Raw genomic sequence first — 24,938 nt, 5'->3', positions numbered from 1 at the left:
AACCGAGGACACAGAGTTCTCTTAAATTATTTTAATTTCTTGTGTACACTAAAAGTAAATTTACACACCTGTAGTTTCAGGAGAACCTGGGCATGCACCATGATCCCCCCAGGCTCCCCAGTCTCAGTTTTTTTTCCATAGGAACTTTCCGGAACATTTTACAGCCCATAGTTTAACTGTACACGGTCTAAAGCCACAGTGAACTATGATTACATCCATTTCATCTTTACAAATGTGCAAAATCCTCCTGGGAGACGACAGTAGTATGAGCAAACCAAACACAGCGAACAAACAGACGTGGACTTTGGTCCCTTAATTCCCTTCATCGTGAGCCGCCCCCCCCCGGGCACGAGCTGGACTTCCACGCTCACAAACTTTCAGTGGTTTTATACTAAATGTTCCATTTTTACCCCCAAAACATGAGAAACAGCAGAGGAAGGAAAGCGGAGAATAAAAACAGACAGGATGGACCGCAGCTCCTCAAGAACGCCAGCAGGAGCTGCAGGAGAATTAAAGACAACCTGGGTAAAATCTAAGGACAGCAGGGTAAAAACTAAGGCCTCCGGACAGACGAGGGGACGAAACATTCAGCTGGATTTTGCAGGCAGTGTGGTTTCAAGTCCATAAATATATGTATAAAGATCCAATATATGTATATAAACGTACTAATCCACATACATATATACATGTATGTATATATATATACATGTATGTGTATATATATACATATATGTATGTACACATACATACATATGTATGTATGTATATGCATATGGATATGTATATGCACACACTTCAGTTTGATTGAAAGAGCTTCAGCCAGTGTTTCCTTCAGAGACCCGCCAAAATAAAATTGTCAGAAATCAAAATAAAACATTGAATCCCTGATTATGTACATAACTGGTCTACATGTGAACACACACGCACGCACACGCACGCACACACACACTTCTACAGCTAGAGTTTACAGATCCGAACTAACCTGCAGAGCGCTGCCCCGCCTCCCTCCGTAAATGCTTCACTTTATTTTGAAAAATCATAAGACAAAAATAAAATAAAAATAAACATTAAAAACTAAACGTGATAGGAATGCAAAACATATGCAGCAACAGAAGAAAAACACATGGGCGGGGTGATGAGGGTGTGTCCAGGGGCGGAGCTTCAGTCAGGCGTGGCCTGCGAGCCGAGCGGCGTCAGCGTGGCGGGAAACATCAGCACCTTGGCCTGCATGAAGGACAGGTCGGGCAGCGCTGCGATCACTTTGGCCGCCTCCTCGCTCAGATTCTCGTCTTTCTTGGGTTTCCTGTCCGACAAAACAAAAGCTTTAAGGACCCGAGAGCGGCAGCCACAGCTCATGCCTCCCGGCCGGCGGGGCCACTGACCTGGTGGACGTGCTGGTCTTCTCCATGGTGGACATGAGGCGGGCGAAGGCGTCGGCCACCCGGCTGCCGGAGCCGCCGGGATCCAGCTTGGCGGTCGTCAGCTCAAAGAGCTCGGGGTCGACGCCTGAAACCAAGACGAGGGCAAACGTGACAAAGGGCCAGAACTCAGAAGTTCTGTAGACTTTCATGACGAGAAGGAAAGATGAGCATCGTAACGGGCAGGATGTGGAGAAGATCTGAAATTACTACAAGTAACTTGGGGATTTTATTAATGGCGCTTTTCCACCAGTACCTACTCAGCCGACTCGCCTCCACTCGGTTTGGCACTTTCCCACTAGGGGTTTAACGTGCAGAGTAGATACTTTTCTGTATCTACTCTGCCGAGGTTCTAAGCAGCTGAGTCGGCTGTATCTGACGTCATCACACTAGAGGACACCGATTGGTCGGGGGGTTGGAGTCAGACGTCTGAGTCAGGATGTGACATCGTTTCAAGAGCGACTCGTGGCTTCTTGTTCATTTTTTTCGAAAAACAATGGCTGCACAGAAATCTGTGAAGACCTTCTTAAACCTGGTGGCTGAGGAAAATATCCAGAGAGAGCTAGATGGGGCGACAAGGAATTAAAAAATATACCAGGAGCTTTCTCAGTCCATGTCTGCTCAGGGCTACAAACATCACAGCAGCTTCAATCCAACCTCCTACTTCTGATCTGGGTGTTGAAAAGAAACGAGGGCGAGTCGAGTCGGGCTGAGTAGGTACTGGTGTAAAAGCGCCATTAGAGACCTGAAGACACCACTCCCCCCCCCCCCCCCCCCCCACACCCACTGACACTCTTGAAGGTCTGATGGAGTTTGAACGGCGATCAGGCACCAGTCGTCTAATTCTGATCAACGAATCGACTGATTGATCTCTACTTCTGCACACAAGTTTGATTGACTCATTTTCCCAGCTCTAGCCCTCCGACCCCTCTCTCCCCAACCACCCCTCCCTCCCTGACTCGACTGCTCCCTCTCAGACTCTGACCCCTCCCAGAACATGACCCCCGATAAATTACTAGACAATCAACAGCAGGTAAAAACACCCTTTAGGAGGGGAGAAACCAGGACCAGGACCCTCCTGCTGAAGACCAGCCAGGCAGAGCATGAAAAGGCCTCTGGAGCTACGCCTCGTTCATCTACGACGGCGGTCCAGTTCTTCTGAACACCGGCCTGATGTGCACCTCGTTTAGGAACATTGAGAGGACCCAGGTTTTCTGGTAGTTCTGCATTTTACTGACTACGTTTACATGCAGTCATAATTCGGGTTATTGCTAATATTCCGGTTACTGAAACAGTCGGAATATTCCATTTACATGCGTGAGCAAACAGGGTTATCCCTGTTTACATGGTAATTAATCATTTGGGATATCTGGATCAAACCAGCGACGCACGGAGGACGTCATGACGCAATTAGCCTCATTTCTGCTTCTTCTTCCTGTATCCAAATTCAAAACAAATGCTGCTTTGTGCAACTTTTCGCTCACCTTCTTGTAAATCTGGCTATCCTGGTACTTTCTACCGTCTACAAATGCCAAAATGTTCATATCCTTCATTACATTTATGAAGTGATTAGTCTCCTCCTCACTCCAAAAGTGTGGCGTGGTTTTGCGTTTCTCCATGTTTAGAAGTAGGTCCTGGACTCAAAAGACCAAGATTCCTTGCTAACAGAGCATGCGCAAAAAACAAATTCATATTCCATTTGATCGGGATATTCAGTTTGGCGTTTACATGACCAAATATTTAAAAAATAAACAAAAATTTAAAAAAAGGAGTAACCCAGGGGTCATATTCTTTATCATTATTTTTAAAAACGCAAATATGAGAAAATTTGGGTTATTCAAAGGGGTTATTGGTGTTTACATGGCCGTGCGAAACCGGGTTATTGCTAATATTCAGGCTTTAAAAGGGTTATTGATGCATGTAAACGTAGTCACTGATGTTTCTCCTGAACACCTTCTTATGTTCAGTCATGAACATTTCCGGAACCTGCGACTTCACGCCCTTAGATCCTCTGGAGGGAAATTACTTTCCTGTCCTACAGAAACATTGATAAGTAACAACCAAACGTTGATCAGAGCTGCACCAACTGCCCTCTCTGTGGAGCGGAGAGAATGAGAGAGGGAGCGGAGCCTAACATGAAGGCAGGGAGGAGGGGGAGTCTGAGCAGCAGCTGACCTGGGATGGAGGGAGAGCTGGTGGAGCCTGAATCCTCCACAGGACCAAAGAAATCCAGGTTTAAGAGAGACGAGCCTCCGCTGGCTGACAGCCGGGCGGTGGGGGTTAACAGAGAGAAAGAGAGAGAGAGAAGGAGTCATGCAGCAGCTACATGTTAGACCTCTGATCTGGACATGCAGAGTGTTAGTGAGAGTCCACACGATGTTACTGCAGCTTAGCTGAGGCCCACAGTTTAACTGCTGCTAAACCCCGACAGAAGAAGAACTGGACACGCCCCCTGTGATGTCACCACCAGTTTCTGAAGAGAGCTGGAACCAGGACTAGCAGATCTGAAACCAAGTCTAGTAGTGCTGGAACCAGAACAGTAACTGTGGAGGAGGAACATCTGGGGAGGAGACTGAGGAAACTACGGTGCAGTCAGAGAGACAAACTCAGCTGAGCAGAAAAAAACATCCTCCTGAGAGATGCAGACTGATCATGTGACCGAGACCAGCTGACGTGCCAGCGTGAAAGCAGAGAAGAAAGTGATCTGAACTAGGGCTGAACGATTTTTGAAAATAATCTATTTGCGATTTTTTTCCTCAATATTGCGATTTAATATGCGATTATTTTTTCAAGGTCCTGTTCTCATGTATTTTTCAACTACAGCAATAAATCAGTCTGTTTTATAATAAACAATGTCAGATTTATTTAAAGCACAGATTACAACAATAAAGAAAACAAATCTGTGTCTTTACCTCTTTAACACGTCTACACACGTCTGTACACACGAGTGTTATGGGTCGTTCTCTCTGAACCCAATCGCACGACACCAAACCGGGTTAAACTTTAGCCAAAACGAGGCGTAGTTTAATAGAAAAACACAGAAAAACTCCCACAGGGAACAAAAAAACCTTCCTCACGGGGAACTCAGAACTTCTTCACAAATAACTCAAAAATCACAGGGAGAAAAAAACCACCAGCAAACTAACAAACAAACCAAGAAAGCTCAGAGTTAACAAAACGAACCAGCAATGAACAACTGGGAGCCCCGCTCTGTAACCTCCTGATGAGCTGACGAGCTGCAGGTGTGGCTCAGAGCGACTCCACTGTCCGCCGGCTCGTGCTCTTCGCCGCTCCCAGCGCGAGCTGCGGAGGAAATCCCCACCCGGCCGAGCCCCAACACTGAGGCCATGGTAGATAGGTTACGCGGCACTGTTGACTTGTTTTCCCTGCCGGCTCTGCTCACTCGCACATCACGTGACCAGATCACGTGACTGGTCAAATCGCAGCCTTTGCGGTTAGAAAATCTTGTTTTATCGCATTACGATATCGCAAATGCAATTAATCGTTCATCCCTAATCTGAACCAACCATTGTTTCCACATAATATCAAGTATTCTGATCTGATGACAGACCTCTGACTCTGGTCCCTTCTCGTGCCCTGAAAACCCAGAATCAGGTGGACGACGGTCATCTTTGATGGTTTTGGTTCTGAACCTCCACTTTTGTGTCTGCTTTCACACAGCCTGGTACGGCTCCAGAAACGTTCCCTCAGAATCAAAGCCGGGCGGCCACGATGGAACACGTTCTCTTCAGGAAGACCAGATCATCACGCTGGTTCTGCAGATGCTCCTGTGGTGTGAGGCGCCAGAAGACTGACAGAAACTACATCGCTGATCTTGGATCACAATAATCTAACTTGCTGATCCTGTAGGATTGAAAGTGCTGCGTGGAGAACACTGGCGCCGAGATCCAATCAGAACACAGTCTGGCGGAGAACGTCTGTTCATCAAACACACCTCAAACTTTTCAGATGTTATTTTCCCCGCTTACGACTCGTGGAAGGAGCCAGGACCATAATGGCGTCTTAAAGACAGCTAGTTCATCCGTATTTGAATCCAGGAAACCCAATCCTGTCACACTCAATCTATTGACGTCCTTTGTCTGGTCGCACCACAGGAACAAACATTCTTGGGTTAAATCAACCCCTACGTCCCACACCCTGAGTGGGGTTGGTGAAAGGGCCTTTCTGTGTGGAGTTTGCATGTTCTCCCCGTGTTCCCTTGGGTAGCTCATGTGAGCTACCCTCACAAAAACATGCAGCAGTCCTGGGCTATACATGCCCCCTCTGGCCAGCCGGGGCACCAGATGGGGGGGGGTCTGGCAGGAATAACGTGATCCTTCCATGCGCTACGTCCATCCCTATGTCACCCTGTCTGGTGAAAAGAAGCGGCCTGCTAACTCCTCAAGCAGGGAGGAGACCTGAGCTCAGTGCAGGGCCCAGAACAGAAGATGTGTTTACAGGAAAATGGTCGTTAACATTAACCGATGGAGCGCCGTCAAAATACAGAGAAGTTTTAATCCACCCTCCTCGGTAACGTGGATACGGTCCCCGCTGAGGTCATGTTAAATCAGAATGTGTACAGACACCTCCATCTGGTCGCTGCTACGTAGTCATTGGTTTGTAGACGTCCAATACGTCGTGAAGGTTCCTTAACAGAGGTTTTCATAAAAGGTTGCCAACAAAGGTGCCTAACGAAGGTTTATTCTCCGCACATCTAACAAACCTCGGGTTTGTTTACTTCTGGAATGTTCCATTAAATCTGAACTTTTTGTCTCGTTTGCCCACATTTTCATTGTGAGTGTAGTTTCTCCTAAGATGAGCAGCGGCGACGCCGAGGCGTCGTCCAATCCCAGACCGGGATTCCCGAAGCGAGAACCCTCAATGCAGATTGTACTTTCATGTACACACAAACATACACTGATTCACATGCGTACATGAGCAGAGCTGTGCACTAACAAACTTATTTTGTCAGGAATTAATATATTTCATCCAGCAAAATGACATATTTGCTGATTTGACTGCCGTTTTACCTGAACTGATCACGTGAAACACGTATCTGATGGTTGAGTGGCTGGATGGTCCCAACGATTTTATTTGCTACATTGATCCAACGAAAAATAATTAAAAACCGTGCTTATTAATCACAAAACACAGGTTAAACATCATGACCAAATCCGCTCCGACCCGGTGTGTCAGTGTTCACTGCAGACAGACTGCAGCTTCTGAATTATGGTTCCGCGTTAAATCGACGGCGTAGGCTCGCGGTACGGTGTGCGTCGCCCCGTACCCTACACCGTAGGTTCTGCGTTGGTGTGACGCGGAACCATAAATCAGCCTAGGCGGATTTATGGTTCACAGGGACTGGGCTCTGGCGGTTGATGTTGATCCGCGGACCAAACTTGTTAAAGGAGCATCAAACTCACTCTTATCTACGCGGAAATAACGCTAAAATATAAAGAAGGCGTCCCAAAGTGTGATCTATGGTGAAATAGGAAACTGAAGATGTGTACGCTATATGAGTAGGCTGTTCCCACTGTTCCCTCCACTTCTGCAGCGCAGCTTTAGCCCCGCCCACTGCAGGCGTCGACAGTACATGCTGCTTTCAGTGTGAACGCACCAAACCGCGAGATGCAGGCGTCGGGAGATTTTTGACGCTTTCAGTGTGAACGCAGGGTTAGCATCTTAAAGGCTACAGGGATATAGATGCTAGCTCGCTAGCTAGCCTAACAGGCCTTTAAAGGCTGCTATCCTGTTACTTTTGAGGCTTGTTAACCTCTTGGACCATCAAAGAAACAGTGTTAGCTATCCCACATCTCGCGTCTCAGCCCCTTGTTTCAGGCTGACCCGACACTCTGTACATTTCCATTTATTCCAGTTCATTTGCCTTGAAAGTTTCCAGCTTCGATAATTCCCATAATTGTAGGACAGCATTTAGCAGAGCAGCTACCGGCGGCTGGAGGAGGAGGAGGTTCAGGGTGGGGTCACTTACCATCCAGCGGGTTCGTAAGGCCACTGCTGCTCCAGTCGAACTGGACGGGAGGAAGCGCCTCCTGCTGGAGGAGAGAGGAGGTCAGACAAACACATTGTAGTTTCTCCCAGCATTCACTTGGCCTCTAAAACCTCCCACCAATGTTGGTAAACACCAGCACACGAGCAGCTGTCGCACCACGACCAAGGTTTCATTTTGACTCTGGATCGTGACCTCTGGGCCCCTTCTGACCAGCGGAGGAGAAACCTCCCCGAGGTTTCTCCCCCGACGTCAGAATCCACCATGGCCGCCGCTAGCATCATCAAGTGAATAATGTCACAGTTCAATCAACTCTGTCATCGAACCGTTGGCTTCTTATTAGCGGCATGTTGAGAGTGGTCCTTTTAGTCTGAAACATCTTGGTTTTCCTTCAGTCAACTCTGTAAAACCGTAAACAATGATAGAGGGTAACTAAGGGGACGGCACTTACTGATAGGTTAACTGTTTAGCCAAATGACAGCTTTCGTAATAAATATTTTTTTTTTATTAAACAGCAACAACCAAGATGACTTAGCTTCCCTTTTCCAAATTTTTCTGCTTTTTAAACAGCGCTGTGATTTCTAAAAGGGAACAATCGTCTTCTCTCTCCTGCTGTCATGGCAGCAGTTTCCTCACACACCGACCTCCCGGGACCGGACTTGGATAACTCCAGGGGCCTCATGTACGAAGAGTGCGGCGCACGAAAAACATGCGTACGCCATTTTCTACGTTCAAGGTCGAATGTTCAAAAAGTAATTTGAACGTGGAAAGTTGCGGTCTTTCACTCACACATTAAGGCTGGTGTACGCACTTTTCTGAGGTTTTGTCCGTTGGCGACACTCACTGGTGATGCAGTGAAGTCCAGAATATGAGGAAACCTGACGTCAACAATAAATTCACAACCACGTGAAGGACACGACAGTCCCCACATCACCAGATAAATTACACAAGAGTGGAGCTGCAACAATCTCACAATCAACCACATGAACATGAACTTTATATCCCGCTGGCAGCTTTGGCTCCGTTAGAGGAACCTGGTGATGATCAGATCACACCGACCTGCTGGTCCAGGACTAAGACTGAACCATCTGCTGGTTTATTACCAAGAGGATCCTTCTGGATCTCTGCTCTGAACTGGACCAGCTGCTCCGGTTCAGACCAACATGATGCTTCAGCTGGAGCTGCTGACAGGTCCGACATCTGTCACCATGACGACCGTATGGGACGACTACTGGAGATTGAAGCCAGATCTTAAACATCCCATAACTGTGTCTGAACAGAAAAACATTAAAATACATTTTGCAGCGAAAAACCGGTTCTGTAAAGGTTTTTTTTTAAATAAACATATAAGTTTATGTTGTTCACATTGTTATACTTATGAGAGAGGTGATCGCGAACATCTACAATGTGTAAAACTCAATACACGTGTACGTTGGCTTAATCCGTTAGTATAGAAAACGCGTGACAGTAAAGCGGAACGAGGAGCCGTTTTTCATCCCACCAACTTAATTTCTGGTGTCATTTCTTAAAATACAAGCAAGAGTGAAATGATGCACTAACGCTAAATATTAACATTCACAAACCCGTACGAACATAATTAACCTACAACTCTTCATGGAACACAACACAAAGCAAAGAACAATGATACCCATAATGCAGTGCGGTCAACACAACTACAGTACGTTACTCTGTTTTCTTGTACAGATTAAATCAGAGGAAATGCCTCCAAATAAATTATTTTTCCAGCCTCAACTTCTGACAGGAGTGTTTCCAGCTCACGTCCGATGTTTTTTTTTTAAATTTGTTTTACTTGTTTTTGCAAGTTCCTTGTTAGGATGAGCCGTTTTTTAATGGATATTTATCCTCATTATCATATTCAAATACATCTACTTGAGGGAGGAGACAGGTAGGAGTGTTGTTCTCCTGCATGTGCGCTCAAATCCACGTTGATTGTGATGTTCAAAGAAACCTGCGTGGATTTGGGCGTACGCACAGTTTTGAACATCTGAATTGTTTTTTGCGTACGCAAGAATTCCACGCACGGATTCACATTGAAATCCACGCGCTCTTTGTACACGAGGCCCCTTGTCTTTCAGTTCTCTCTAATTTCAGGGTTTTTCTTAATAATGAAGCTGTTCATCTAATTTAATTCTGAATGATACAGAACATCCAGGTGAAACAAAGATTAAAGCCTGATGTGGACTGATCCACTTCAGTCACAACGACTTCATCCACCATCTGCTCCTCCTGAAATCCTGAGGAAACACTGCAACGGATCATTAATCTGCTGCTGAAACTAGTCCCCACAGGAACATTTCCTCCAGTTTGATCAGCAGCAGGAAACCAGCAGAACTTTGATCATGAGGTGATGATTTTGTGAAGACGCACTCTTCATCACATCTGCAGCAGATTTATTCTGCAAACAAACGTGCTGCAGAATAATCCTGAGTTTGTGTGTGTGAGCGTGTTTCAGACACCTGGACTGTGTCCGTCGGACAGGAGCTTCTCTCTGGAGCTGCGATGGAGGCGATCATCTCGACTGCAGAGACGGGCTTTACGGGCTCTTTGGTCGGTTCCAGCATCCCCTGGAAACAACAACAAAAACAGTCAGAAATGTGCGAGCAGCTCAGGATTATCATCCTCCGATGCTGGTTCTGACGGCATCTTGGCAGGAGCTGACTCCGCCAAACTCCAGAAACGAGTGGGAGGAGAAAACAAGTCTGGTACACTAGGAGCTTTAGCTCATCTTACCATATGGTAACCCAAGATGCTAGCTAACGTTAACCAGCAGTCATTCGGATCAAGTCTGGTTATCTATCCTCGTTTCAGATGTTCTACATCATCTGAAACGAGCACCACTGGAGCTCCGGTAGAGCTCCACTGAAGCCACTGCAGCACAGCGAGGTGACTCAGCCGCAGCAGAGCCGGTCCAGGTGGACCTGGCCGGCGGTCTACAGACCTCAGCTCACCAGACACATTTCCTACTTCCACGCAGGCGGGTACACAGTTAAGAGTCCAGCTTATGAACTGGTACACGGAGGCGGGAGGACAATGGAGGACAACTTGAGTCCTGTCCCTGCCCTCCCGACAACCAGAAACGGCCTGTGGAGAGCAGGGATGATCCCAGGACACGCCCCGTCTGTTGCTCCCACGCTGTGCTGAGTCCAGCATCGTGGTTCTGTTTGAGCCACCTTCTGACCCGGGACTTTCCAGGCCTAGATCTGGTTCTGGTGGTCAACTTATATTTGAAACAATAATGATTATGTTCTGGTGGGTTTTATACACATCTCAGAATCAAAGCTCAACAAAAAGCCTTTAACACGGTCGACTACACAACAGCTGTCACTCAAGGCAGCCACACCTTTTATCATACGGATATTTTGATCAGAATGAATGTTTGGTAATGTTATTGAGCGCCTAATGTTAGCATGAGCTAAGCTACAAGGGCTAGTCCGCGGTAACTGAGGTAAAGTAGGCGTGTTCTAACCAACCCCCAGGCTGGATTAACTGGGGTTGGGCAGAGTCAGTTCGTGACATCATAGATCATCTGTGGCGTGAGTGCGGCGTGAATGTGGTGTGAAGCTGTTTCAGGATGAAGATGGAGAACTGTAAGACAGGATGAAAAGTGGCTAGGAGGGAGAACTCACCAGACCGGCGGCGTACATGGGCACGATGACCGGCTGCTTCTTCTGACCCGTGAACAGCTGCAGAAAGAAAACAGCAGCTCAGGAGACAGTTTACCGATTTAAAACATTTACTTTTTAAGTGACATTCACTACAGCTTCTCGTTGTGCGACGTTGCGTCTTCTCTCTGATACGCTCCTCTGAGAGGAACGTGACGTCCTCTGCAACTGTTCCAGCCATCATCATTCTACTAGAAAGACCCGTCAAGACCCGCTATCGCCTACAGGAGGAGCCGGCCACGTCTGAGGGATACTGGGAGGTTTCTCCCTGCGGTTTACATGGTTAGTCTGACTGATACCCGCATCACAAACAGAGTTAGCGCCGCTGAGAGCAGCCAGGTTGTGTTAGCTGAGCGTGGACTACATTCAGTGGTCATCTCTGATATTGCCACTGAAACTGCTGTAAAGGTCCGGTTTTGGCTCAATATTCAAGTGTCTGCCAACAACCAAAGCCCAAAGAACAAAGGGTATCCGACCAGCACATCCAGCATCCCCAGACGAGCCAGGTCCGACAGAGAGACACAGCAGGACTCTTTCTGGTACGTCATGTGACCTGGCTTCCACTGTTTGTGAAACACTTCTGGATGGACTTGGCAGAAAACCCACCTGTTGTGTGCAGAAGGACTGTTTTGAAGACACTTAAATGCATCTCTGAGTCTGACTGGGACTTACGATGTTCCGGGTGTCGATTCCCAGGCAGCACAGCAGAGCTTTGTTGCAGTAGGAGCCCCCCCACTGGTACCGGAGGCCCAGGGCCTCGTGGATATCCTGCAGCCGCATCCACACCGCGACGCTCACCGACCTGCACAAACCAATGAGACGCAAACCACATCAAACCACCGTTGTTTAAGATGAACAGCATTTTCACTTCTCTTGTTACGTGGTTTTAATTATCTGATTTAGATAAACAACTCACCGGTGGCCTGATATCCCCCGATCATCGTCCTGGTCCGGCTCCAGCTGGACCTTCAGGGTCTGCACCTCCTCATCCGTCAGCTGGACGGCGGTCGGAGGGAAGCTGCTGTGAAACAGCTTCTCCAGGCGGAAGGACAGCGACGCCTGCAGAGATCAGTACCAGGTCAGCGCTAAGACCAGGCCTCGGTTTCATGAAGGGGAGGCCCTCCTGCTCTACGGTCTGATCCACGTCAAAGTCATCAAGTCCCACCAACGTGCCAAAGAAAACCTGCAGATCATCTACCCGACCCACTAAGGTTTGGATCCAGACCTGCGGATCCTCTATAGACCACTAGGTAGCGGATCCTGACGTGCAGGTTCTCTACCGAACACTAGTGTCCTGATTTAGACCGGACAGTCTTCAAAACACTCGTCACACGCCGTGGAGGGTTCGTCTTCCCAGTCTGTGATCCATATGACCAAAAACAGGTTCTAAATTTGCAAAGCCTTCCAGATCCAAAGGAATCCCAAAATGCTCCTGACCACTTGCAGAAATGAAATTTCACATTAAATCTGAAGTTTAGCACCAGGTTCCGACGCCTGAGTCACGCTGCTTCTTCTGCAATTTCAGAGTATTTTGTTGACAAATAATTTTTTTGCAATTAATATATAAGGCAGGGTTAATTCTGGGGATTTCTACAAATAATCATCTGCTTCAAGTGGATCTTGAGTTTCAGACAAATAAAACAATATTTTTTTTACTGTGATAACTTTTTTTTTTTTTTTTAAGATTTTTTTGTGGCTCTAGTGGCCAAGTTGAAGTTCAAGTTGCAGACAGGAAGGGGTTAGAGAGAGAATGAGGATGACGTGCAGCAAAGGTGCGCAGGCCAGGATTCGAACCTGCGACTGCTGCAGGAGGACTGTATTCTCAGAATGTGAGCTGCTTGCTTAACCCGCTGGCAGTTTTAGGGGCCTAGATTCAAGAAACGTGCAGACACCGGTATGGTCGCTGGCTGCAGCTCGTTTACAGATCAACGCCTCCAGAGTTCCGGTTCCAGCGGCGAAGGAATCCTGCAGAGCCGCACAGAGGCTTCCCAGTGCGGGTTCATGACAGAGGAATGCACCTGAGCAGGTTAGGGCGGAGCCTGCAGGAGCTCTCTGCGCTCCAATCAACATCAGTGTCACCAGTCATCCCCTTTAAACAGGCTCCGACCGTCTACATGAAAGGATGATTTCATTCTCTGATGACAACGTCTCAGCTGGCTCACCCCCGGATGCAGAAGTGCAGCGACGAGCCTCATCTCTGAATCGCCACCTCACCACGGGGGAGGGGTTTGTGAACTCCAGTCATTCCAGGAGCTTTATTGTCCTGGTTGGGTCTGCCAAGGCAAACTGGTCCCAGGTGACTGGTCGGCCCAAAAACTATTCAGCAGGACTCACAGTTTCCAGAAAAAGTTCAACTCAGTGTCCCTTAACTGCACGTGGGCTCCCAGGGTCCCACCCTGGAGTCCGGCCTGGGGAGGGGTTTGTGAACAGGAGCCTGGTGGGAGTTTCGGGGCCCAACCTCAGTCAAAATAAAACCCGGATTCACCCCCTGTCGATATCTACCGTGTTGCTGGTAAACAGCGGTGTCTACCACACCGACCTGACTGCTGGACCTGAGACTGATGCATGAGTGAACAGAAAGTACCACAGACAGCCTGGAGTGATGCGACGCACCCCACTGGGGACACGCTGTGATTATTGATCAGGTAGATGTGCCGCAGTTGACCTGCCACACACGTCACTGCTTTTATCTTTAATCCTGCTAGCATTGCACTACTGTTTACGGATAACCACTGAATAAATACTCTGTTTGAAAAACACTTTTTGAAAAGTGAAACTTGTTTGAGAACTGTTCTGGTTCTGATACCAACGTCTGAATGGAAATAAGTAGAGATGCACCAATCAATCGGCAACTGATTAACCGATTAAAACACCAAACCGCCACCAGCGCGTGCGTTCCCGCATCTCAGACCCAGGTCATGGCAGTCTCTAAAAGCATCAACACTGAAAATGGCCTCGCCGGTATGAGACTTTTACAATGTCCGAAAAGGTTTAACAAAGTTGCAGATTGCAAGCTGTGTGTAAAGGAGATACCCCGAGGAGGAATGTTACAAAAGAATTTCAACACAACGAAGCTGTTAAGACATATTGAATTGTCAAAGTTGGCTGCCGCTAAGGCAGAGAAAGAAAATGAGCAACACTGCTTACTCAGATGAATGTAACAGAGACCAATAAACGACAGCAACAACAGCAAGAAAAATAAAGAACTACATTGTAAGGTAATGGATTCATAGGTCTTGATCATCATTTCTGTTGTAGAAGACGTCGGGTTTAAACGTGTTGTTAGCTGCTTGGGTCGTAAATATTTCACTGCCGAATGCCCGCCGGAGTTATACCAGACTACACACAGTCCAAAGTCTCACGCAGGATGACAATCGTGTCAGTCGGCTTCACAAGTGACATTTCAAGAGTTGTGCTTCATTCACAACAGTTTCCTGGGTCACAATTAGGGCTGAACGATATGGACAAAATTTCATATCTCGATATTCATGCCAAATATCTCGATATCGATACGATACGATATGACTTCGGTTCGGTGAAAACCAAGCATTTTTCTGAAAAATAAAAACATCAGAAATCAAAAGAGTGCAGTTTTATTGATTAGAACTCACTCCCAGTCATCAACATTAACATAAAGTCACTCAATAATAAATAATAATAAAAATATTTTACTGTAGCTCCGCTTTAACGATAAATAACCAATGCAGTTAGAGTTAGAGTTCAGTACATGTTATTGATTATTGATTGGACGCTGCAGCTGAACGGACTGTCACAACATCACTGCAGTTTCATGACGGAGTGAAGACAGATTACAGATTAAACTCATGTTTCACTCCCAGGTTTCATATTTGATTTATTTTCTGTTTCAACAATTAAATATCTAAAAATGTTAACTTTCAATCTGATCAACAAAAGAACCAGAAACAACTTTCTTAATTTATTACTGCGCATGTGCAATCCCCCCATTTGTCCAATCCTTGTTTTTCAGTATCCTCCAACGAATAGGAAATAGAGAAAAGAGTTTTCCACTCGCTGTTTTAATTCCCAATTTCGATTTTCAAACACATCAATTATTTTTTTATTATCAAAACAAAAGATGGGGAACGGATTATTTTGGTTTATTTCTCGTTTTTATAAACGGATGGACACGTCGCAATTTTCACCAAGCACGACTTGCACAACACCTCGCTCTGGTCGTCGACATCATCCTTTCTAAATCCAAAATACCTCCAAATAATGGAGGATGATTTATGTTTTGGCACAAAATTAGATTCTGCACTGCCGCCGGCCGCATTATCCTCCGCACTCGTCTCTTTACTTCCGTTTGGATTTCTCCGCTCTTCTCCGCTCTCCTGTGTGTGTGGCTGTGTGCGGCTCAGTCTCCCTCACTCCCTCCCTCCTATGTTTGTCATTGGTTGGCTTCAGCTGTCGATCAACAGCAAGCATGAAATAAGCTTTGTGGTTGGCTGGCCGTAGTGGTGCGTTCAAGGGCAATCTTAAAAGTAGTGTTTATGGAGACTGCTCGAGCTGTACAAGCAGGGCGAGCGGAAATATATCGTTTATATCGTTGCTTTTCCGTTATTAATGTCTTGAATGTTCATATCTCGATATAGATACGATAACGGTATATCGTTCAGCCCTAGTCACAATAATTCCTTTTTTCACAGGATAACTAATGTTTTTAGTTTACAACTTGTATCAACTCTGAGTGAAATGCCACAAGAAAGCTTAAGCTAGTAAGTTACGCTTACTCTTTGTAAACTGAGTCTAAGTCGTCTCTAGAGTGTGAAATATTGCACATTGCCTCAACCCAATTCATGATACTTTCTCATATCCTCATTTTGATACCCAATAATACAATGTCAGTATTGTACATGAGACAACAATATTGACAAATCTATGGATTTCACGCCGTGATCGGTGATCGGAAATATCGGGATCGACAGATACTGCTTTTGGTGATCAGCCCTCAAAATCCTGATATGTGCATCTCTAGAAATAAGAGGATGGAGATCAGCCGGTGTGTACGTCTGTTTTTATTAAAATGTCATGTTTTGATGCTGTAGGCACAAGGAACCTGGTTCAGGTGTTTGGAAACATAAAAACAGAGGAAATAGGTTGGTATTATGAGGAATAATGTAAATCTTCCAGTCTAGCTTTAGGTTAAATTCAACCAAAACATTAAGGACACCAAAATCAGGGTTTTGGAGCCCCGGCTCAGTCCTGCTTGAGACCACTAATCTGGGGGATCTGGACCGTCCATGGAGATGTCAGCCTTGGCATGTTACATCAGTAAAATTAGCTAAATAGCTTAATTTAGCTTAGTTGTTCCTTTGGTTCCAAGTGAACCATTACCTTGTTGGGCACTGGTCAGAGTTGATCCGAGGTGTTATTGGCTATCCTGCTCCCGTCTGGGCGCTTCTGAATGATCAGGCTCCTGCATGAGGCCCGCCCCCTCCCTCATTGTGATTGGTTCAGCTTGTTCTGACCCAGGGGAGATGGCTATGAATGGGAAGGTACCAGACCCTCATCACCACAGTGAACAGGGACAAATACTGGGAGGAAGGGGACCCGTTGACGGGTCCGTGCTTGGATAAATCCTGCTCCACTGTGGTTGCGTTTCCATGGCACCAGTGGAGTTTTCCTTTGGAACCTGATGGTGAAACACCAAAGTTTCTACTTTCTGAATTCAGGCTGTTTTTGTTGTTGTTCTTGGGCTGTTGCTTTGGTGGGTTTTTGTTAATTTTAACAACTAGTGTTTAGTATTAAAAACCAGCGTGGCTAGTTACTGGTTGCCAGTGACGGTTTTATGTGCCCGCTACGTTCCTGTCTGTTCATGACGTGTTCACGTCTTCTTGTGGCTCTTTTCCACTAGCACCTACTAGGGCTGTGCGATTAATCGATTTTAAATCTAAATCGGATTTATTAATCACAATCGATGTTAAAAAAAAGGAAATCGGAAAATCAATTGTCCTTTTTTGTACCTGGCTGCATTACAGACAGAGCTCGTCTAGTCATCTTTGTTTGGTCAAGAAAATTGTAAATGTTGTCACTTTACTAAACTCAAGGAGGATTTACAGTATCTTTCAATTGCACTTCATTCCCAATAGGGAAATTTGTTAGCTATTTTTCTTTAAAAATAAAGATAAAATATTTGAAACAATTTATTCCATTGACTTTTGTAGTTTTACCAAAAAAATCGAAATCGAAAATGGAGTTTTCAGAGAAAAAAAAAAAATCGGGATTTTATTTTTGTCCAAAATCGCCCAGCCCTAGCACCTACTCAGCCCAGGGCTCCAGACTAACTTTTTCACAGGTAGCACTGGTGCCACCTAGCTTTTCATTTAGTAGCACCAAAACAAATTAGGTAGCACCATATTTTGCATTGCACATAATATATTTAGAAACACTACAATAAGGTTCCCTCAATTAACATTAGTTACATTCCTTCCTGCAACTGACGGGCCACATGCCCTACAGTGGACACACACCATGGCCTGTCCCTCGTATCTTAACCACGGGAACTGTGCCAGCCATTGTTGTTGAAAGCTGTACTTTTGTTTCTTCTCCCCACTAGGGTTGCCACCTTTCAGAAATAGAAATAAGGAACGTCCCGATTTCAGCGATTTTCGCGAGCGCTAAAAAAAGGGACATCCCCAAAACGTCTAAAATGCATAGAAATGTATATATTTTATATGAAAAAACGAAATGCTGTAATAGCATTGAACTTTCATGACTGTACAGACAGCCTGAACCTGCGCATGGTTATCGTAAATTGAACAAAGTCTGCCTGCATTGGGCAGTTAAACAGAAGGCCCTTTCACACAGCCAGTTCGAGGCGGGAACGTTGCGCCTTTAAGCCGCCTCGCTGTTCTGTGTGAAAGTCACGGAGGCGGAATGGGGGGGCCAAGTGGCCCCACCAATAAGCCGGCAGCGGAGGTAGTCACAGAGCCGAAACGGGGTCTGTGTGAATGACACAGCCGGCATGCCGGGGCCAGCCGGGGCCAGCGCTGACGCTGGCGCTGTCGTCACGCCTCTGATTGCGGAACGCCGGCATGCTGTGTGAATTTACAGACGGGAGCGGCGTTATGCCGGCGTTGTATGGTTCTGTGTGAACCAACAAAGGCGGCGTATTGGCAGGACTTCTTTACACCAATATTGCGGAATCTCTGTGTGAAAGGGGCTAGAACCGCACCCAAATTAAATGACAAAACGACAAAAGACAAGCAGCTCCTTGTCTTTCAGAACTGTGGTGTGGAACTCCGAACAGATCTGCTCAAAGTTCAGTGATGAGGAGCTCCACTGAACTATTTGTTATAATTTCGATTATTTAATTCTTTATTGATTTCATAAAATATTCAAATTTTTTGAGATTTTTCATTTGGGGTTTTCATAAACTGTGAGCCATAATCATCAAAATTATAACAAATAAAGGCTTGAAATATCTCCCTTTGCATGTAGTGGGAAATAATATATTTGTTTCACCTTTAGTTGAATTTACTGAAACTAATTAAGTTTATCAATATATTCTAATTATCCGACCTTCACCTGTATATTATGACCAATAAATAAGAGCATAATATATGTCCCATATCACACCATATCAAGCTCAGGGGATGTTTCAGGTATGAGGAACTGTGGCTCCTCTGTGACGTTATATTATGTTTGTGGAGGTTCCTGCAGCATGCTGTCTGACACACCTCCGGGAGACCTCTGCTTCCTCTTTTAGGACGAGGTGGGGTGTCTGGAGCCTCTGGAGACATCTTGACTTTTTTTTTTTTTGTTTGTTTAAAGCCGCGCGTGTCGGTGCAGTGAGCAGCAGTGAGAGGTAAAGGCTGATTTATGGTTCCGCGTCAGACCAACGCAGAGCTTACGCCGTACGTTGCGCGTCGCCGCGTACTCTACGGCGTAGGCTCTGCGTCGATTTAACGCGGAACCATAATTTAGGCTTAACTAGGCACGGAGCGCAAAGGGGTTCCGTATTGGTTCAATACAGAACGCAACTTTTAATTCCCAATTACCAAACAATTCCGTATTTCAAGGGACGGGTGGCGAGCCTGCTCCCCACTCTCCCCCCCACCTCTTTCGCCAACCTGTCACTCTCTTCATCAGAAGAAGAATCCATGATTCTTGTCGCTCCCTCTGCTAACCCTTCTCCTCCTCCTCCACCATGGATCCTTCCATGGTTGCCTCTGGCACATGTTTCTTCTTAAAATAATCGACTATAGACCGCTTCGTACTGCGCTTTGTTTACCTTTTTGAGCGCGCTGCGTGTACGCGCGCGTGCACTGCTGTGCACGTAACGTGCGCAGACCAGGTGCAGTCAGACAGGCAGGCAGACCGAGAGAGAGAGGAGAAATAGGACTCGCAGGAATGAGCCAGAAAGTAAGATTGTATTATCAACCACTCCATTAATGCACTAACACAGCCGAGTGAAAAAAAAAAAAATTGTTTTTTTTTTTCCACTAGTCCTCTTGCAAGTAGCACCGGTGCGACCTCATAAAATTTTAACTCGCACCTTAATAAATTAGGTCGCATATGCGACCTAATAGGTCGCACTCTGGAGCCCTGACTCAGCCCGACTCTGCTCGTCACGTCTCATCCCGCCTCCACCCGCTTTGTCCCCGTTTGTTTTTCCACAGCCAGGTGAGAAGTGGGGGGGTTGGGGTGAAGCTGCTGTGACGTACTCGATTGCGCAACCCCTTTGTTCGTGTCGGCGCTGATGAGAAATCAGCTGGAGCCGCGAGCGGCTGATAGTAAAACAGAGCGCCTGCTGGATCTGATCGTTCCTTATCGCCCGTCTACATCCCTTTTTAATTCTCTCGTCAGCCACCAGGTGTATGAACATCTGCACCTCAGAGTTGGATCACCAAACAGACGTTTGCGCTCTATAATAAAATCGCGCTGATTCCCGGCCCCGCCCCCCGACCAATCGGTGGCGAGGAGGGTGATGACGTCAGAAATAGACCCGGCTCAGCCCAGATAGAACCTCGGCAGAATGGTTACAGAAAAAGTATCTGCTTGGCACGGCTCTACCCGCCTCGGCCCGTAGTGGAAAAGCGCAAGACGGGGGTGCGCTGAGTAGAAGCGCGATGAGTAGGTACTAGTGGAAAAAGGCCATTAGTCTTGAACCCTAACCCCCCACCCCTAAAACTGAGCACACGTTATAGAGCTTACACGGGTGAACATGGCCGTCTAGTTGATGACCAGGGTCACCACTGCACTAGTGTCGGGGCTTACCGGCTGCCTGTCGGTCTGGCTGGTTTCCTCGACGACTGCAGTAGCGCCACCTTCATGCCACTCCTCCATCTCTTCCTCCTCTTCCTCCCCTCTGCTCTCTGAAGGAGGAGCCACACTCGCCTCTGCACTGAACTCCGCCCACGACTCCCCTTGCTCCTCCTCCTGCTGCTGCTGCTCCCCGAAGGCGCTCCACCCAGCATCCGCGCCCCCGCCGTCCGCTGAGCTGAAGTTCCCAAAGCTGTCGCTGACGGGGAAGGTGGCAAACTCCGCCCCCTCGGGTCCACCAGGGTGGATCTTCTGGGAGTTGAAGTCACCGAAGTCTTCGTCCTGTTCTGTGACTGTAGTCTTTGAATCCTGCTGGATCTCCAGCTGCTCAAAATCACCAAAGCCCTGACCGGCAAACGAACCGGCATCGCCGAAGTCCCCGAAGTCCTCGTCTTGGTCGGTGGGGGTGGCGGCACCGCCCTGTGGGGGAGGAGACGGCGCCGAACCCGTTGTGCTCATGTCGCCATACTCCTCCAGAGCGTCCGTGGACAGCAAACGACCCAGTGACGTCTCCGTCTCCGTTTCAGAGCCCTTCTCGCTGTCACCGGCCGTGTCGGGGGACAGGTCGTTGTCCGCACCTCCGTTCAGAGTGGGGGAGGGATTACTGCAAACTGCCTCAGCGGGAGGGTTTTGCAGTGGAGAGGCTACGTCCCTTTGTTCTGAGTGGGTGTGTGTATGTGGTTCCCCAGAGTCCTCAGCAGGGAGACAGTGGGAGTCAGACCCGGGTCTGTTGGTCTCGGTTCTGTTTGTGTCCCTGATGTCATCCTCCGAGGACGGCTCCTCCTGCCGGCTGCAGGGTCTTCCTTCATTAGAAAAAGCAGCAAAATCTGCAAACTCTTCCTCGTCAGCTCCCCCACCCCTGTCCTGAGTGGACGAGTGGACAGAGTTCGGTGAGGGGGGGCTTCCCTGAACATCACAGGTACCAAATCCGTTTGTTAGCACCTCAGTGCCTCCGCCGTTGCAGTCGGCAGGCTCACTCGCCGGCCGCTCCGGCGAGCAGGATACTACCTTCCTCCTGTCAGTTCTCTCAGGGGGGCCGCCGACCCGGTGGCTCGCGGCCGCCACGCCGTTCACCACCACCCCTCTGCTGGCGAGGAGCTCCGGTGGAGACGTGGCCGCCAGAGCCTGGTTCTGGTCGAAGGTCATGGGCGTCTCGAACTCCGAGAAGCTGATGCTGTTTGGAACTCCTCCAGAGAAAGCGCCAAAGTCTCCAAAGTCGTCATCTTCATCTTCTGCGCCATCTTCCATCGGTGGCGGAGACGAGGAATACATCCGGATCACATCAGGCTCCATGGGTCTCCAGAAGTCAACAAGTCCTCCTGGCTACACCTAAGACAGAGAGAGAGACAGCGTCGTCAGATCCACAGAGGTTCAGTGAATGAGAGGAAGCTAGTTCTGTCATTCACTGCAACAGTTGGAGAAAATGTCTAATCATATTTCTGACAGATAGTTCGTGGGCAGGACAACTTATGTCCGTCATTTAGCTGCACGACCACTGTACTGCTGCGTGTGGCGCTTCTATGGACACCGCGCTGCAGATGTTGTGCCACATGTTCATTGTGTCTCCTCATGGAGAAGCAAAATAACTAGTTTTGAACGGCAGAAATAAACCTTTGTGACCTCTGATTAATCTTTCCGGCATAGTGGAAGCAGGAACTGAACCACAGCAAGAACCAAATTATTGCAGGAACCTAATCACAGAGGAAACTGATCCAGAGCGGAAACCAAACCAGGGATGGAACTGAACAACACGCAAAACCCAAACCACAGCAGGAAATATTGCACATCCGAACCAAACTGAACCACAGTGGGAACCTGGGAACTGGGAACAGGAACTAAAACCACAGCACAAACAGGAAACTTAATGGTGTCAAAGAGAGAAATTGAGCAGCTCCGAGAATCCAGAAATTAAATGTAAAGTCCAAAAAACTAAAACAAACTAGGATGGACCAAATATGCATCAGCCTCCGCCTGGCCCCGGAGCTGCTACCAGGACACTCAGAGGGAGGCGTGTGCTCATATTGATCCTCAGGACATCCTGATTGTGATCACATGAGTACTCTGAAACACCACATATCACTGACTGCCCTGTGGCCGTGTTTGTCTCGTCACATGTGATCCACCTTTCTCTCAGCAGGACAGAGGAGTCTGTGGGGATTAACCACGTTCAGGTTAATTAAACGCTCTCCTACATCTGAAACAGTTGACCTCCAACAGTCATCAACCACATACTCTGGAAAAAGAGACAGAGAAAGATGTGAAAAGTTTTTGTTTCTTAGGAAATGCATCAACCACGCAAAACAAGGAAGTAACCAACAAGACAACAACACTAAAGATGTAGAACCTGGAGGAGATGATATATGTGCTGCTGGGTCTGTGGCTTGTGTTCGATATCAAGTTAAAAAATGAGAGTGAAAGAAGCTTCAAGCGGCGCCGCTTTTTTTTCAGCTGAGAGCCGCGAGCAGCTGAGAAGGGATTTAATTCTCTCCTCAGCCACCAGGTTTATGAATATCTGCACCTCAGAGTTGGATCACCAAACAGATGTTTGCGCTGCCATTGCCTGTCGAATAAAATCGCAGCGAGCCACGAGTCGCTCTCGCACTGATTCCCGCTTCCTGATTCAAATGTCTGACAGCCCCGCCCCCCGATCAATCGGTGCTGTGTATTGTGATGATGTCAGATTCAGGGCCGAGTCAGCACGCTTAGAACCTCGGCAGAATGGTTACAGAAAAAGTACCTACTCTGCACGCCTCCACCCGCCTCGGCCCGTAGTGGAGAAGCGCAAGACGGGGGCGTGGCGAGTAGAGCCGCTGAGTAGGTACTAGTGGAAAAGCGCCATAAGAGTAAGGCCCGGTCCCAATACTCCCCCTAGTTTTCATCCCTACCCCTAAATTTTGCGCGTTCCCGTGAGGGTAGTGGTGTCCCAATTCCTCTTTCCACCTAGGGGTAGTGAAGAAAAAGGGGTGTAGTGGCTATGAATCTGTCTCTACGGATCGAGGGATTTCCGATCCTGACTAGCTGACCTAGGGACAGAAAAATTTCCCAGAATGCTTTTCGTCGTCATTTGCGGACTGAATAAAAAAAAAAACATGGCGGACATTTCTTATTTTTTAGTGAATAAAATCAATATTTTGAGTTAGTTTCTGCATATAAATGCGTTTTGATTACATTTCTAGTGAGAAATATATATTTTACTTTCATAATATTCACTCAGTGAATGTACATAATCACTAGTTTGCCCGTTGTTGCAACCTCGCCAGAATAAAGGCTGATTTATGGTTCTGCGTTACACCAACGCAGAGCCTACGGCGTAGGTTACGCGGCGACGCGCGCCGTAGGCTCTGCGTCGATTTATCACGGAACCATAATTTCATCTATTAAACCAACATTTGTTGAGCTGGCGATCACGTCCGCGCTGCTGCTGCTGCTGCTGCTGCTGCTGCTGCTGCGCCCCGGTCTCATCATCCCGAAAAATCAGATCAAAGTATTTGGATAAACTGAGGCCAGGTTGGGGATCTAACGGTTACTTTTACGCCTGAAAAAATATTAAAACTTAATAAAGTGCCATATTAACAGCGCTACAGCTGAAATTAAAACAGCTTTTGGCTCTCAGCTTCCTGATCAGAGTAGGGATGAAAACGAGGGGTAGGGGGAGTATTGGGACAGGCCCCTGGGAAGATTTCAAGTGCCCTAAAATCTGTGGCTTCTTTTTTAGGGGTAGTGGTAGTGAGGGAGGGCTAGTGGTAGAAAGTAGGGAGTGTATTGGGATTGGGCCTAAATTAGTTGTGAAGAAAAACTTGCTTTTCAACGACTATTGATCGTACTTAAATCCAAATTATCTCACAAATATGACCATTGGTACACCGGGCATCACTGGTTCTGGTCCGTTTAGGTCTCATTCACCAGTCCAGGTGGAGGAACCGGTTAGTAACCGGTTAGTAACCGGTTACTAACCGGTACCTGGCGGTGGGAGGAGCCTGTCCTCCCTGAACACCTGACAGCAGGTGCAGCGCTGAGCTGGACGCCCCAGTGACGTCAGGCAGCCCCCCGTCTCCATGGAAACCGACCTGAGGTCCGAGTCAGCGCGGACCTCACTTGTGTGACGTCACAAACTGACAGCTTCCTGTTTCTGAGCGCTAGTATGACGTCAGCAGCCCGTTAGCATCAGTAGCTGTGCAGCTGCTAACGCTGCTAACGCTGTCCCTGCAGCCAGAAAGTCAGTACCAGGGAGGACCAGAGGGCCGCCCGGGAGCGGGGCCGCGGTCCCCCCGGACCCGCCGGTCCCGGGGGAACCGGGGGTCCCGGGGCCTCCCTCAGCTAGCCGCTAGCCGCTAGCGGCGGCTCCGCGACGCCGCACTCACCGGTCCGCGGGGGCCGCGGACGCCCATGGCTCGGGGAAGGGCTCTCTGTCCTGCAGGTGGTCCGCGGGGTCCGCTGGACGGAGGGAGACGGCGGGAAGAGGCGCCTCGCTCCGCTGCCGCTGCTGCTGCTGCTAGCTGCTGCTAGCTGCTGCTGCTACCCGGCATGCACCGCGGCGGAGCTGGT

The 24,938-nt window shown here is 47.8% G+C and overlaps 1 protein-coding gene across 4 annotated transcripts; it reads right to left on the bottom strand.

Annotated features, from left to right (window-relative positions):
- Positions 1-16: 16 nt before the first annotated feature.
- Positions 17-24,938, bottom strand: aftpha (aftiphilin a). Of its 4 annotated transcripts, none has more exons than XM_061723536.1 (10): positions 24,755-24,938; positions 20,349-21,722; positions 12,025-12,167; positions 11,781-11,910; positions 11,073-11,129; positions 9,903-10,010; positions 7,408-7,471; positions 3,594-3,677; positions 1,383-1,506; positions 17-1,303 (listed from the first exon to the last, which is right to left on the bottom strand). In XM_061723536.1, the coding sequence occupies exons 2-10, from the start codon at positions 21,684-21,686 to the stop codon at positions 1,162-1,164; spliced, it is 2,190 nt and encodes a 729-aa protein (XP_061579520.1). In that variant the 5' UTR covers positions 21,687-21,722; positions 24,755-24,938; the 3' UTR covers positions 17-1,161. The 4 variants fall into 4 exon arrangements, with proteins under 4 accessions (XP_061579520.1, XP_061579528.1, XP_061579537.1 ...); XM_061723544.1 differs by having other exon boundaries at positions 7,408-7,468; XM_061723553.1 differs by lacking the exon at positions 3,594-3,677.

This window comes from Cololabis saira, chromosome 1 (assembly GCF_033807715.1).
Source record: "Cololabis saira isolate AMF1-May2022 chromosome 1, fColSai1.1, whole genome shotgun sequence".
In the NCBI taxonomy this organism is placed as follows: domain Eukaryota; kingdom Metazoa; phylum Chordata; class Actinopteri; order Beloniformes; family Belonidae; genus Cololabis; species Cololabis saira.
This window is presented reverse-complemented; position numbering and strand designations above follow the sequence as displayed.